Source organism: Cannabis sativa, chromosome 3 (assembly GCF_029168945.1).
Source record: "Cannabis sativa cultivar Pink pepper isolate KNU-18-1 chromosome 3, ASM2916894v1, whole genome shotgun sequence".
Taxonomy (NCBI): Eukaryota; Viridiplantae; Streptophyta; class Magnoliopsida; order Rosales; family Cannabaceae; genus Cannabis; species Cannabis sativa.
Window position 1 is genome coordinate 22,543,983 of NC_083603.1, and position 17,174 is coordinate 22,561,156.

At 34.6% G+C, this 17,174-nt stretch overlaps 3 protein-coding genes across 3 annotated transcripts; all 3 read right to left on the bottom strand.

Moving 5' to 3' along the window:
• Positions 1–7,458: 7,458 nt before the first annotated feature.
• LOC133035984 (uncharacterized) lies at positions 7,459–7,836 on the bottom strand. Its single transcript, XM_061112446.1, has one exon. The coding sequence runs from the start codon at positions 7,834–7,836 to the stop codon at positions 7,459–7,461; it is 378 nt and encodes a 125-aa protein (XP_060968429.1).
• Positions 7,837–10,204: 2,368 nt separating this feature from the next.
• On the bottom strand, positions 10,205–10,579 carry LOC133035985 (uncharacterized mitochondrial protein AtMg00310-like). The gene has a single exon (XM_061112447.1). It carries the CDS (start codon positions 10,577–10,579, stop codon positions 10,205–10,207), a length of 375 nt encoding a protein of 124 aa, XP_060968430.1.
• A 28-nt stretch (positions 10,580–10,607) lies between these two features.
• LOC133035986 (uncharacterized) lies at positions 10,608–11,228 on the bottom strand. The gene has a single exon (XM_061112448.1). The coding sequence runs from the start codon at positions 11,226–11,228 to the stop codon at positions 10,608–10,610; it is 621 nt and encodes a 206-aa protein (XP_060968431.1).
• Between the last annotated feature and the right edge of the window lie 5,946 nt (positions 11,229–17,174).

Sequence of the window (17,174 nt, forward strand, 5' to 3'; positions counted from 1 at the left end):
GTGAACGTGTGGTCTAAGTGCTAAGGCCACCCTCAGGTTGAGTCCTCCTGGAGCGGGTGGTCCATCGAGACTGTGGGTTGGTAGACCTTTTGGAGCCCATGGGTTCTTTCCAACAACGATGATGAGTATCCTCATGTGGTGTATTAACATTTTCTGGATTTTCTGCCATGAATGAGAGAGTTTTTTTTTAGAAGGAAGGAGGGTTTTTTCTGAGCTTTTTCACAGAGGCAAACTGTTAACCCATATTTTTGTTAACCAAATTTGAGCCTAATCGTGACAATCTCACACAGAAAAAATAAAAGCTATAAAATAAAAGTATGAACACAGGGTTTTTTACGTGGTTTTGCAGTTAAAATTCTGTGTAGTCCACAAGTCAATATTATTCAGATTTTTGATTGTTTTCTCAGGGCCTCTTTTGTATGAGTTTTTCTGTCCCTTTTCTGATCTTTCTTGCCACTATTTATAATCACATATTGGGCAATTAATTACAAAGTTGATTGTAATCTTTTTACAACGATCATCCCCTAAAATCATGGGGTTTGATTACATATCACGTAGTGTAAATGCGGTTATGATTTGAAAATCATATAGTTGTGATTTTCCCGCTTTTACCGGGTCAAAATGATCGTGTATTTAAACACGTCTTTAATCATTGTATCCAGGGATGTCTCGACAGAAGCTTGGTTCCAGTGATCATAATAACGAGTTGGGGCCATTTTTCCTTCCGAGGTCGATGATGCAGGTCTTGTGATGATCACAATTCTTATTTACAAAGAGTTCTTCGAAGCTCCTTAGAATGTTAGCTTCTAACTTGTCAGGATTGTAAGCCTCACTGAAGTTAACTGGGTGAAGTTACAGGAAGCCTTCCCATAGCGAGATAGGCACCTTGCTTACTAGGTCTCGAGCCAACCCGACTGTTACACTGAGTTTGTACATTATACACTAAGGGCTTTCGCAGTTGATAAGTGTCACTTTTGTCTTCCTAGATGTAATGTACTTGATGCCTCGCTATTCGCATTTAGTGACATATGGTTTCTCGCTAATATATATTGATCCCTCGCATAAGACCTTACAGCTAGCAGGTTACAAATATACTCTAATACTTACGTAATTAATGAGTTATTCCATAAAAAGCGACTCCATCAATCCATATTCCTTTTATCCTGACATGTGTCCCCCACTGAGATGGTAGCCGAATTTCGGGTATAACAGTTTCTTTATTAATAATTGAATCGAAAAGATTACATTCAAATATAGTTTTATTTAGGGAACAAAGCCCAACAAACTCCCACTTGTACTAATATAGAACTATCAGTACATTTCAATTAATCCTAAATTCAGTCTGTGCTTTTCAAATGTAGTTATAGTTAAAACTTTGGTAAATATATTAGCTAAGTTATCTTCGGCATCCACTTTCTCCACCAGTACATCCCCTCTTGCCACATATTCCTTGATGATATGATATTTCCTCTCTATGTGTTTGCTTCTCTTGTAACTTTGAGGCTCTTTATTGTTGGCTATAGCTCCAGTGTTATCACTAAGCTAAACAAGTGGTTTTTCCATTCCAGGAACAACACCAAGTCCCGAGAGGAACTTTCTAAGCCAGAATAGTTCCTTAGCAGCCTCAACGACAACTATGTATTTGGCCTCCATGGTAGAGTCTGATGTTGCGGTTTGCTTAGCACTTCTCCAAACAACTGCTCCACCCCCAAGAGTAAGTACCATCCTAGACTTAGACTTCCTGTCATATAGACAAGCCTAAAAATCTGAGTCAGCATAGCCTATGGGATTTAAAGCACCATCCTTGTAGACTAACACATAATGCCTTTTACTTTTCATGTACTTCAGAATATGCTTAACTGGCGTCCAATGTTCCTCTCCTAGATTTGTCTAATACCCGCTCACAATTCCTACTACATAGCAAATGTTAGGTCTAGTGCATAACATTGCATACATTAGACTTCCAACTATTGAAGCATAAGAAACCCTTCTTATATTCTCTATCTCTTGAGAATCAATGGGAGACTATTCCTTAGATAGACGGATACCAAGTTTAGAAGGCATCACTGCCCCTTTGGTATTTGTCATTGAGAGTCTCTCTAGCACCTTATCAATGTAAACTATTTGAGAGAGAGCAAGGGATCTGTTCTTCCGGTTTCTAATGATTTGAATACCAAGAACATAAGCTGCTTCACTTAAATCTTTCATTTCGAATTGAGTGTCAAGCCATTCCTTGATGTCAGTCATTATCTTGATATTGTTGCCAATATTCAAAATATCATCAACATAAAAGACTAGGAATACTACCACTTGATTATCCTTGAGTTGGTAAACACAAGGTTTGTCATCGTTTTGGTGAAATCCATAGGTCTTGATTATTTCATCAAACCTTTTGTTCCAAGAGCGAGAAGCTTGCTTAAGTCCATAAATGGACCTATTGAGTTTGCAAACTTTCTCTTCCTGCTCTGGAAGCTCATAACCTTTTGGTTGCTCCATATAGATGATTTCTTCAAGAATCCGTTAAGGAAAGTTGTCTTGACATCCATTTGTCAAATTTCATAATCGAAAGCAGCAGCTATGGAGAGAAGAATTCTAATGGATTTGAGCATGGCTACCAGACTAAAAGTATCCTCATAGTCCACACCTTCTCTTTAGGTATAATCCTTAGCGACAAGTCTAGCTTTAAAAGTTTTGACTTTGCCACCATCACCTCTTTTCTTCTTGTAGACCCACTTACATCCAATTGGATGATAATCATCGGGTGCGTCTACATATTCCCAGACTTTGTTATTTTCATGGAATCCATGCCGGTTGACCATCGCTTTCGTTCTAGACTTGCCATTTTGTAATTATAAGTTAATGGGTCGTCATCAATACCGTCACCAACGACCATCGTGATTTCACCATCCAAGCCATAACAAGCTAGTTTTGTGGAAACCCTCCTACTACAACGAGGAGCCGTGACCTTCTGAATAGGAACATTTGTGGTAGATTTCTCAGTTGTAACAACTTGCGTTGGTTCAACCAAGGGAGTGGGATTATCCTCTACTTGAGTAGATGATGGAACATTAGATGGAGTTATTTCCGAAAGCATTTCCTCTAATACTTCTTTACTTTGCCGCTTGAAGTTCTATATAGTCATCCTCAAGGAAAGTGGCATTTGTAGAAACGAACACTTTCTCATCCTTGTGACTATAAAATAGTCCACCCCTAGTCTCCTTAGACTTTTCGAGAAACATGCAAACTTCAGTTCGCGCTTCTAGTTTGCCTTCTTTCTTCTTAAGACATGACCAGGGCACCCCCAGATTCTATAATAGCGTAAACTAGGTATACAACCATTCCATAGTTCTACAGGTGTGTTAGGGACTGATGTAGATGGAACAACATTTAAAATATCATTTGCCATCTAAATAGCATATCCCCAGAAGGACGTTGACAGGGTTGAATAGCTCAGCATAAACCTAACCATTTCCAAAAGTGTGCAATTACTTCTTTCTGCAACTCCATTTTGCTGTGGAGTGCCAGGGGCAGTATATTACGATTCAATTCCAAGTTCAATTAACTGATCTTTGAACTGCATATCCATATACTCTCCATCTTTATCAGTTCACAAGATCTTTAATATTTTACCTAATTGGTTTTGAGCCGAAGCATGAAATTCTTGAAACTTCTCAAATGTTTCAAATTTCTTTTGTATTAGGTAAAGAAAACTATATCTAGAGAAATCGTTGATGAAAGTGACAAAATACTCATAATCTCCTCTGGATTTTACATTTAGAGGTCCCTAGATATCTGAATGTACTAATCCTAGGGGTTCTTTGGCATGCTCTCCCTTTGCAGAGAAAGAACGCTTAGTCATTTTTCCTTCATTCACAAACTAGTAATTCACCCAAGATGACATTTTTCAATGGACCATCTTTGGTTAACCTACGAAGTCTATCATAGCCTATATGACCTACTCATAAATGCCATAGATATGTTTCATCATTATTATCAATCCAAATGGATTTGTCATTCTCTAAAACACATGATTCAAAAACAAAAGCGTTATCTTTGTTCCAATGGTTCAAAAGTCTTGACATCTTTCTTTCGAATGTCCCTTCTCTCCACAGTGGGAACATAGAAGAATACGTCTGCTCATTTGTTCTCTAATTGTTTCAATTTCTGGTTCTATTTTGATTAAAGCTCTCAAAATGGAACTCGAAGTTGCATTGTCAAAAGCCTCATCCTCAATTTCTTCAACTTTCCTTTTGCCCTTGTCTGCAAAACTAGAAGGAACCCTCCTTGCAAACAACAAAGTCTGTTCATTAGCATGAAATTTTGCGCCCAGCTTGTCAACGTCGAATGAGTTAAAATTGTTGATCATGTATGATACAACAAATCCATTATCTTATGTGGAAGGCTGTTGAGAACGGATTGAACCCATTGCTCTTTTGATAAATCAATTCCCAGCAGATTTGCTTTCTGGAACTTCAGGTTCATCATGAGTAAGTGTGAATTGATGCTCTTACCAAGAGACATTTTCACACTATAGAGTTCATTTGCGAAGGCATCTAAAAGATGAGGATTGGGGTGTGGGTTATTCATTTTGACACTACAAATATCAATAAACAAAAATAAATCATTTGGTTCAACTATATTCATACACAAGTTCAGAATATAACAGTAAGTAAACATGTTTGCAATAATACCAAAATAAAACATATTCAGAGATTTTCTAAGGTTTCAAACAAACTGATACAGTGCTTTGTTTTAGTTGAGAGTCAAAGATATCATCCATTGAATAGAGTAGTCAACTCATCTAAAATGGAAACCATTCTAGCAACCTTTTATTCGATCGAAAAGAGAATCCAACGTTGCTTCGTTTTAGTCGAGAGTCAAGGTCATTCCTATTTCATGAGCTTCTACCATTGTTTCATACTTTGTAAGTCCTACTCTTAGTAGTCACTATTCGGATGGTCGTTACTAAGAATAAAACACTTACAATAATACTTATCTTTGAAAATTCTACGACGTTAAATTGCTAATGAACGCCCATCTATTAGGGATGAATCTCATTAAAATAAGAACTATGTAGAACAAACAATGGAGATCGAATATCTCTTTAATTAAAGCTCATTATTTAAAAAATATATTTTTAATTAATCACTTATTTTAGCCTATATATTTTAATAATAAAAATTACTTAATTTAAGTTGGTCCAAAATTAATTAAAATTAATTTTCAACTTTAATTTAATTTTTAAAAACAAATTTTGAATATCTCTATATATATAATTTTGAAATTCTATTAAAATATAATAAAATAAATTCTTGAAAAAAAACTATTTTAAGTCGTTCTAAAATAAAAAAAATATTTTAACTTAAAATAAATCTCAAACTTTAATTAAATAACAAGTTAAGTATCTTGAACTAATTACCTTATTTTCATAAAATATCCCTATTTAAGTTAATCTAAAATTAACAAATTTCAACTTAAATTATTTTAAAGAATATCTGAATAAATAATTGTCCAAAAAAATCTACTTAATTATAAATTTCAAAATATTCTAATTTAAGTTTATCCAAAATCAATTTGAAAAACTGATTTTCAACTTAAATATATTTTCTATGAAAATTCAAATAATTAAGTATCTAGAAAAAGCTAATTAGTTATAACTCCTTTATTTAATTAAATACAGAAAAATACATATAGTTTATCTTGAATATATTTCATTAAACTAAGTGTGTTTTTCTTAAATTAATTTCAAAAATAATCTGATGAAAAATTAATTTCATATATTTCAAAATTAATTATGTTGCTAATAAATTTTATTAGGTTATATTAGTGTAATTAACCTATTACAGTTATTCAAATAAGGCAAATAGGCCTTCACAATAGGGGTTATTCATGTGAGGGAGGGCCGAGTTCAGTATGTCGTATCCACTACTATGGCCCCCTAACTCTCACACAAGGCCCAAAGGAGAGGAATTTAACCTTAATTAAACAACCATTATTCATTGAATAAGCCCAATACTAATTAGACCTAAATAAAATCTATCATAAGTGATAATTTTATTTTAGCAACCTAGTTTATTTTAATTTATCAAAATTTAAATGGGCTCCCTATATGCATCTAGGCCCAAAGTAAACGTATAGGCATAGACACAGACACAGACACAGACACACTGATTTAAATGGATCCTATCATGTTACTAGGTTTATACACAGATGAGAGAGGATTATAAAATTTACCCGTTACAAATTATTTATTTGACATACTGATAATTGAACTATTGGTTAAAATCAGATCATTGGACCTGTCAACAAGTTAACCATAGCAATTTAGATCAAAGAATAATAGGTTTTATAAAAAAAAGTTTTGATAATAAACAATATATAAAACACACACATGCAACAAACTGGATAGATAGATATATGATTTATTTAATTTAAATTAATTAAATAATTAAATTATTTTTCGATAAATACATAAATAATCTTTTCAAAAATAATAAAATTAAATTAAATAATAAATTTTAAAATTAAACATATAAATTTGAAAAAATTAGATTTTAAGAAACCTAAATATCTATTAAAAAATGCCAACTAACTTTTCAAAATTTATGTTATTTTGAAAAGAAAATAAAATTAAATGTTTATTAAAATAAAATGATAATAAATATCATTTATCTAATTTTGTAATTTAATTTAAATAAAATAATAAAAATTAGAAAGTTGTCAAAATATCTGGTTAGATTTTTAAAATTTTCTAGATTATTTTAATAAAATATACCTTATTTTAAATTTCAAATAATGTCATTTTATAAAATTAATTAAATAATATAAAATATAAAATATCTGACCTTATATTTAAAAATAAGATAGAATAATCAAATTTTAAAAAATAAGATAACCAATTAAGCAAAAAAATTAGATATTATCCATTTTCAAATTCAAAATCTACTAATATCTAAAATTAACTAAAAAAAATCAATGAATTTTATTATGATAATTAGATTTAAGATTTAAAAAATAAAAATCTAAATACAAATTGCACAAAAAATTCGATTTTTTTTGAATAAAATTCAACAACTTTATTAACAAGTATAATCGTTAATAACAATAGAACGCACTTCAGTGGAACAATCCTCCAACTGAAGCGCACGAGCTATAGAGAAATAAGAATCTCTGGCTAAGGAATGAGCCAGCTTATTTCCAGATCGTTTGACAAAACACAACTCAACATTGTTTAAAGATAAGAGAAGAGCACGAACATCATGAACTAAAAGGCCAAAAGAAGATGACATAGTGATTTTGCTTTGCACAGCTTGAACACAAACTAAAATATTAGTTTCCAAAATTACTTGTCCCCACAAATGACGGTCAATCCAGCTTAAAGCTTGTTTTACGCCAACAATTTCAGCTATTTCAGGTTGCACTCGCCCTATCTTTCCCATAATAAAAGCTTCGACCAAGTTACCTATAGTCGCGAGCCACACAACCAAAGCCAAATCTACCTTCTTGCTCAAAGAAAGCACCATCAACATTAACCTGGATCTTATTTATAGAAGGTGTAGTCCAACGCTCAACCACACGGTCCCCATCAATTAACAGAGACAAAGAAATACCCTTTCTTTCTTGAGCGGATTGGTATTGATCAAGCAGAATTCTTGCTGAAGCAACCACATTTGCAGTAGTATGGCTCTTTTGTTGCAAAAAAAAATCGTTACGGGCACGCCAAATTGACCAACTAACCACAGCCGCTTCCTCCATCTCTCCCTGCCTGTCTCGACTGAATAAAACCAGTAGCCAATTGCAGAAAGTGTCATCCATGTTGCTGCCAACATCCACCATGGTTCTATGCCAACACGTGTTGGGTTTTATGCCCTAAATAAAACTCATTTCAATATAATCAGATTTACTTATTAATAAAGATCAGAAATAACATTTAATGTTGCATGGTTCACATGATTTATTTCATGATTATTTACATAATGTATGAATTCTATTTAAGTCCAAAACATATCAATTTGTTAATGATTATAGTGTTGTCAACACAGTGGAATATAATCTTAATTATATGTTCGAAAGTTTATTCCCTGATTTGTCAGTTCACTGGTTTTAGACTGACATGATAATCATCGATAGGTATTCTTACACCTTGGATAAGTGTTATGTCCTTTACAGGGCATTGGTAAAGTTTACCAGTATCGGATGTATGGAGTGTACATCGGAAGGGGCCGATATTGAACTTTATTAAGATTTGTTAAAATTTACTGTAATATCTATTCAATTCAATATCACCTGTTGATCCTAGATCAAATGATCTTAATCCTGATATGTTTAGGTTCGATCTCAAGAGTATTATACATGTTCTTTGATTTGTTAGTTAAGCCTACTTTTGGGTCAAGGTGATACGTACATTTTGGTAACATGATAGTATAATTGAGTGGGAGCGCTAACATAAATATGGAATCTATAACTTCTATAGGAATTTAGAAGTGAAACGATGATGTCCTTTGAGCTTGGCTAAACAGAGATAAATGGTGGAGATCTCATTTCACTTCGCTGAAATATCATTTACACGGAGCTAAGTGTTTTAAGGATAAAATACATTGAAGGTGTAACGGTAACTTAGTGCCTATTCAATGTAGATCATCTATTAGAGGGTCATTGATCATATTAGGATTATAACAATGGATAACTAATGAAGTATCTATATCATGGAACATATAGAGCGTTCTATATACTGAGAGTGTAATTCTAAGTTCTATGCGTGGATTGAACGAAGAATTAATAAGTCAGTGAATTTAAGATATAAATTCTTGATCTGCTTATTGGAAGCTCGGATATATAGACCCATGGTCCCCATACTAGTTGAGACCATACTGCTTGTAAGACTCAGTTAATTGATTTTGATTAATCAATTATAATTCTAAAGTTAGACTATGTCTAGTTTATGAATTTTCACTAAGCAAGGGCGAAATTGTAAAGAAAAGAGATTCTAGGTTTATTTATTAATTAAGAGACTTTATATGTCTAATTAATAAATTTATTAAATGACAATATTATTTAATAATTAATTTTTAGTTATTAAATAATTAGAATTGGCATTTAAATGGTTGAATTTAAAAATTGGCGTTTTTGAGAAAATGAGATGTAGAAATGATAAAATAGCAAAATTGCATAAGTGAGGCCCATTATCCAAAGCCTAGGCCGGCCACTATTGTAGGCTTTTATCATTTATTTTTTTATTATTTTAATGCCAAATAATTCTAACTTAAACCTAGGTGGTTACATATAAATAGGTAGTGATGGCTTCAGGAAAAGATGAGACATATCATTCCTTCAGAGAAAAATTTCTAGCCGCCACCTTCTCTCTTCTTTTCTGCTCTAAATTTCGAAATCCTTGAGTGATAGAGTAGTGCCCACACACATCAAGTGGTATCTCAATCATAGTGTGTAAGACTGTGGAAAATCAACCAACAAGAAGGAGATTCAGCATCAAAGGAAGGAGAGAAAGAGATCCAGGTTCAGATCTTGGTGATCCTCTGCTACAGAAAGGAATCAAGGGCTAGAGATCTGAACGGAAGGAGTCATTATATTCCTCTGCACCCAATGTAAGGTTTCCTAAACTTTATATGTGTTTATTTCATTGTTTTAGAATTCATATTAGGATGTTAATGAAACATACATGGTAGTAAATCTAGATCCTGGTAAAATAATATCCAACAACACGCACGAGCAAAATCACACCCCACCAAAGCATTATATATTGTTTCATCTGAAGAGAGACACAAAGGGCATATATAATTGAATGGAACGTGTCGTTTCTTCAACTAAAAACAAGTCGAAAGTGCTGCTCTCCATAGAAAATTACTCACTTTCGGAGGAACTTTCAAACTCCACAAGTCCCTCCAAAAACCAGTAGCACCATTATTAGACAAGGCCCCTTTTATTTCTTGTTGATACTTGTAAGCAATCTTGACCGAGTAATGTCCTAGGTTCTCAAATTTCCAACTCCAGCAATCATTGGTAGCAGTATCACTTAGTTGGATTGAAAAAATTCACTCTTGATCTCTATCATTAAAAAGATCTTTAATTATTTCCTCATCCCAAGCACGGGAGTCCGTCTTAAAAAGGTTGCTAACATAATAATTTTCAAGAGCAGGATGAGTTGACAAAACATAACTATTGGTGTGATGAGGAAGCCAAGGATCTCCTAAGATAGAGATTCGTTCACCCGTACCAATGGTTCAAGTAGCACCTGCTTGTAATAGCTCCTTAGCTTCGAAATACTCCTCCATATGAAGCTTGGGTTGTCTCCCAACTCATCTGAAAGGAGGGATCCATGAGCGTAATATTTTGCTTTAAGAACTCTACTCACCAAGGAGCAATCATTGACTAGAAAACACCAACATTGCTTTCCTAGAAGAGCCATGTTAAAATCACACAAACATCGAAAGCCAAGGCCTCCAGCATGTTTATGACGACTCAAACGATCCCAACTCATCCAACTAACACCTGTTTTATGAATAGAGTCAGTTTGCCACCAAATTTTTTCCATAAGATGTTCCAACTCCTTACAAGTATCCATAGGTAACAAAAAGGCACTCATAGCATAGCTAGGAATTGATTGTGCAACTGATTTCAGCAACACTTCCTTCCCTGTTTGAGATAAAATTCGTCCTTCCAATCCCTGGATTTTTTTTCCTTATTTTGTCTTTAAGAAAACCAAGGATGACATTCTTGTTCTTACCAACAGAATAAGGGAGACCCAAATAAGTTCCATTCTCATCCGCCTCATAGATGTCAAGCATTTGACAGATTGTATCGCGTTGATAAGTGCTGGTATTATTACTGTAGAAAACAGACAACTTGTTGTAAATAATCTTTTGAACCGAAGCCACCTCATAAGTGTACAATAATTCATTCACATTATGCGCTTCTTCCTCAGTAGCTTTACAATATATGTAACTATCGTCTGCAAAAAGAATGTGTGAAATAATTGATGCTCCTCTAGCAATTTTGCAGCTCATAATTAATCCACTCTGTTCATAGCTACACAACAAACTTGAGAATCCCTTGGCATAGAGGATAAATAGATATGGTGATAAAGGATCACCCTGACGAAGACTTTTTTGTGTGGTAATGGGACCTAACTCCTTCCCCCCATGGGAGATCATGTAAGAGATAGTACCCACACAAGACATAACCAAGTTGATCCATCTTCCATCAAAACCCATCCTCTCAAGCATGGCATGAAGACATCCCTATTCCAGACGGTCGTAAGTCTTGCTTATGTCGAGCTTGAGTGCCATAATACTGTCACGACCCCTTTTTTTTCTTTTCAAATGATGCATTATCGCATAAGAGATCATAATGTTATCAAATATTAGTCGACCTTGAAGAAACACACTTTGAGTGTCCGATATAATAGAAGGCATAACAACTTTAAGCCTATTAGCAATGACTTTTGAAACGATCTTGTAAAGAACATTACAAAGCGCAATAGGTCTTAAATCGCCCATATCCATAGGTTGTTTCTTCTTGGGAATTAATACGAGATTAGTGTTATTTAAACCAACAAGAAGATGTCCAGTGCTAAAGAAATTACGAACCAGCTGTATGACATCCCGATTAACAACCAACCAGCATTTTTGGAAGAATGCTGGTGTCATTCTGTCAGGCCCCGGGGCCTTGTTGAACTGCATCTGAAACAAGGCTTTACGGACCTCATCATCAGAAACCAGCTGCAGCAACTCCATATTCTGGTCTGCTGAAACACGAGATTGGACGCTGCTTGTAACTTCTCTCTAGTCAACATTCGAAGAAGCAAAAAGAGCAGAAACATAATCAACCATTATTTGTGGCAAACCCAAAGACCAATCCACCCAATTTCCATTAGAGTCTTTAAGTTTTTATATGAAGTTGTTGCGTCTGTTAGGTTTTATGCCCTAAATAAAACTCCATTTCAATGTAATCTATTTTATTCAACATCAATAAAGAAACAGAAGTATTTTTCATTTATTTGTGTATGTTTTGGTTCACTTTATCAATTGCTTGTCTATTTGATTTATAAATTCATCTTAAACCCTTTTCACATACTTGATCATGTTTATTGTGCTGTCATCACATTGGAAAGTAAACATGACTATGTGAATAAAGTTTCCTAGATTTATCAGACACAGGGTTTTACTGATATGATAATCTACAACAAGAGTTTACTTGCATTTGGAGAAATGCTATGTTCTTTCCAGAACATTGGTTAAAGTAAAGCTCAGGTTGGGTGCATGGAGTATGCATCGGAAGGGACCGATATTGAACTTTGACTTAGATTTAATTAAACTTACCGTAAAATCTATTCAAGTCAATATCGCCAAGTTGATCCTAGATCAAATGTTCTTAATCCTGTTATGATTAGGCTCAATCTTGAAAGGCTATTCGTGTTCTTTGATTTGTTAGTTAAGCCTACTTTTAGGTTAGGGTGATACGTACATTTTGGGAACATGGTAGTGCAATTGAGTGGGAGCGCTAGCATAAACATGGAATGTATAGCTTCTATCTGGCGAATAGCAAAGGATGATCTCCTTCGAGCTTGACCAAACGAACATAAATGGTGGAGTACTCATTTCACATAAGCTGAAATATCATTTATACGGGGTCAAGTGTTTTAAGGATAAAATACATAGTAGGGTGTTACGGTAATCTAATCCCTTTACAGTGTAGATCATTCATATAGAGGATCATTGATCATATTAGGATTATAACAATGGATAACTAATGATGCGTCTATATGGTGGAACATATAGAGCATTCTATATACTGAGAGTGCAATTCTAAGTTCTATGCGTGGATTCAACGAAGAATTAATAAGTTAGTGAATTTTAGTGCTAAATTCTTGATCTACTTATTGGAAGCTCGGTTATATAGACCCATGGTCCCCGCACTAGTTGAGATAATATTGTTTGTAAGACTCATGTAATTGGTTTTGATTAATCAATTATAATTCACAAATTAGACTATGTCTATTTGTGAAATTTTCACTAAGTAAGGGCGAAATTGTAAAGAAAGAGTTAATAGGGGCATATTTGTTAATTATGATACTTTGTATGGTTCAATTAATAAATATGATAAATGACAATATTATTTAATAATTATTTATAGTTATTAAATAGTTAGAATTGGGATTTAAATGGTTGAATTAGAAAATTGGCATTTTTGAGAAAATTAGATACAAAAGTGTTAAAATTGCAAAATTGCAAAAAGAAAGGCCCAAATCCATCAAGCCATGGCCGGCCACTTTTGTAGGCATTTTAAACTGATATTTTCATTATTTTAATGCCAAATAATTCAAACCTAACCCTAGTGGAATGCTATAAATAGGTAGTGAAGGCTTCAGGAAAATTACACTTCTGAATCAGAAAACCTGAGCCTTTCTCTCTCTACTTTGGCCGCCACCCTCTCTCTCTCTTCTTCCTTCAGATTTCGAAATTACCTTAGTGATTAGAGTAGTGCCCACACACAGCAAGCAATACCTCAATCATAGTGAGGAAGATCGTGAAGAAAGATCATCAGCAAAGGAGTTTCAGCATCAAGGATTTAGAGAAAGAAATCCAGGTTCAGATCTTGATAATACTCTGCTACAGAAAGGATACAAGGGTTAGAGATCTGAACGGAATGAGTCATTTAATTCCGCTGCACCCAATGTAAGGTTTCTTAAACTTTATACGTGTTTATTTCATCGTTTTAGATAGTTCATATTTAGGGTGTTAATAAACATACTTGTGAGTAGATCTAAGATCCTGGTAAATTAATTTCCAACAGCGTCTTCTATTAGTTGCAAAAGCATGGAAAAATTTACTGTTGTTATCACCTTATTGTAACCATAATTGCTTTGATCTTTGGCGCCAAAAAACCTCACGTTGGGTATAAGCTTCAAACAGATTTTTTTTGGCCTGTTTATAATTTTCCACCGACGTATGATCTCTCCCCTACTTCCACCTTTGCACTTCCTTTTTACATTATTGTATTTGCTCTTTAAAATTGCCCCTAAACTCCTTCCCCCAAACCACCAATCGCTGCCCACAACTCTGAATTTTCTACTGCACTTCCACTTCACCATAGTCATCCCAACAGTCTTTTATCAGTTGGTAACAAAGTGGTTCGCATAGCCATGCATTTTCAAAGCAAAAACAAGTGACTCTTTTCTGAACAGCTGTAGTTAAAAGCTCAAGTAATAGGGCGAATGATCGGAAGTCGATATTTTAAGGTTGTAAAGTTTAGCAGAACTAAACAATTACAACCAAGTAAGGTTTGCTAAACCTCTGACCAAGCAAACTTCAATCCAATTCAAAGTACCCCTACCCATTTCCCAAGTAAATGGATAACCACAAAGCTCCATGTCTTGTAATCCACTGTCATTCAAAGCTTGTTGAAAGCCATTTATTAAGAATTCAGGGTATCGACTCCCTCCCCTTTTATCTTCATGAGCACACACATTATTCATGTCCCCCATTACACACCAAGGTAAGCTTGAATTAGCAGCCAAAGAGCGCAAAAGGTTCCAAGTTATTATTCGAAGACCTCTATTCGGTTCCCCATACAGCCCCGTAAATCTCCAATCCACTATACCTTCAATCGAAACTTTTACATCAATGTAATTAATTGAGAAGCCTAGAACCGAAACCTCTTTTTCAACCTTCCAAAGCAAAGCAATACCTCCACTTCTACCTTGCACATCCACCACCATCATTCCTTCGAAACCCAAGGAAACCCGCACCCTCTCCAGCTGAGTTCGGTTACTGAGAGTTTCACAAAGGAAAATTAAACTGGGTTGCTTTTGGATCACAAGATCCTTTAGGAATAGAACAGCCCATGGCAATTCCATGATAAGATTTTCATAATGGACGGTGGGCCTGGATACCAATACCCACCAAGCACGTGTTTTTTGAACCAGCCTCAACTTGGTTCATAGCCACATCATCACCTACTTCCTTCGGCCCATGTGTCAAGCCCAACTCCATTTTTCTTCTCTTTAAGTCAACCACCAACAAACAATCATCTTCCTTCGGAGTATTATTAATTTCCTGATTCGTATCAGTCAACGTATCACTCTCCACCTTTATAGGAATATTCCTATCAATCATTGATCTTTCTAACTGTCCAGCTCGTTGACCCATGTTTTCCTCCACAATGATAGGGATCTTTATTCCTCCACCTGGAACCTATTCTTTCCTTGCCAGTGAACGGTGATCGAATCCGACAGTCGTGTTAGCATCATCAACAGGATCATCTTCCATACCTACCATGAATTGCTTCAGCCACTTTGCTCTAATTGTATGATTCTTACAAATTGGCTTGACCCTCATCCATTCCCCATATGGTTTAATTATCTTACCATCAGGGACATCAAATCGTTGAGGGAAAAATCTATCTGAGTGCCCCATTATTCCACATATGAAACAAAATGTAGGAAGATGTTCATACTTGAAGTTCACCTAAAATTCGATTGTGTTCCACAGCTTCATGCGTCTCTTAAGTGGCCTTGTAACATTGATGGTAACACAAACAAGTAAATAATCTCTCCATAACCGCAAGAAGTTCTTTTCATCCGATTCTACATACTTACCAATATAATTGGCAATGTCTTTTACTATCGTTGCCGTTTTGAACCCCGATCGAAGATCATGTAACTGTACCCACATATCGACTTCATTCAACACTATCATTCTAGGATTTTCCCCCCTCTTCAGTCTTTTAAAAATCAGCAAGAACTTGTTAAATGTCCATGGGCTACGATCAATCATACTTTGGATGTCTAACTCGTGATAGAATTGAAACAAGTATCGGTTAGTATCCAATTCTTTAACGAACATACCCTTACCCGGTTGCCAAAGAGAGGCCATCAAATGCTGCATAGCAACAAAATCTATGGATCTTTTTGTCAAGAACCTTCCAACAATACACCCTCGATCATAATAATCATTCCCGTAGTATTACTAGCATCATAGGACAATACCGCCTCTTCTTCATCATCAATGGTTATAGTCGCCATGTTCTCTTCTTCCTCCATCTACTGATAACTACTAGAAGCCATGAAATACCGAACAAATCAAAAACCAGTAATACAAACCCAATGAGAGAAAACTAAAGAACCACGTCAAAAGACAAGACTTGTTAATTTATAAAAAATTAATACTTTTTTTTTTATTTTTGAAAAAACAAATGCAAATATTTAAAACTCATTAATACGTTATTATTAATATATATGTATATATGTCAAGAAAATGGAAAAAAAAAATGAAAAGAATGCATTTGGTGTGGGTATGCATTGCATACCATCCGCGCGTGTGGGATGGTGGCCCTGACCGAGAGAACACGACGCAAGAGGCTGCATGCAGCCTTTCCACGAGAGAACAGCCCCTTGTTCAGACAAAAAATGCCCAAACGGGTGAGGAACCTCGCACAGATGTCTGTCCAAAACCGCGTGCACCCCTAAAAACAAGGGCATCCGCGCGTGTATGGAGGTGTCACACCTCTTGATTTTTTTTTTATTTTCAAAAATTCATAACTAATTCAAATAAAATCGAAATCAAGTTCTGTAAAAAGAGAATTGCTTAATCTTTTCCAAACTATCCAAGAAAAATAATTCTAGAACGAAATTCTAATTATTCTATGTAAAAATTTTGCAAACAACAATCAATCATCAATAAACATATAAATCAATATGGATCACATCCAAATCACACATACATCGTTTTAGCTGATCCATTCACCAAAGTTTTGACTATAACTACATTTGAAAAGCACAGATTGAATTTAGGTTAATTTAAATGTATTGATAGTTTTATGTTAGTGCAAGTGGGAGTTTGTTGGGCTTTGTGCCCTAAATAAAACTCTATTTCAATGTAATCTTTTCTATTCAATTATCAATAAACACATAGATCAACATGAATCACATATAAGTCACACATTCATCGTTTTAAATCCATATTTCTTGAAAATAAATCATTACCATGACTCTGATACCAGTTGTTGGATTATATTTTACCAGGACCTAGATTTACTAACAAGTATATCTTTAATATCCTAAATATAAATCTCTAAGACAATGAATCTTAAACAGAGATAAAGTATGAGAAACCTTACATTAGTTACAACGGAATTAAAGAACTTCTTCCACTCAGATC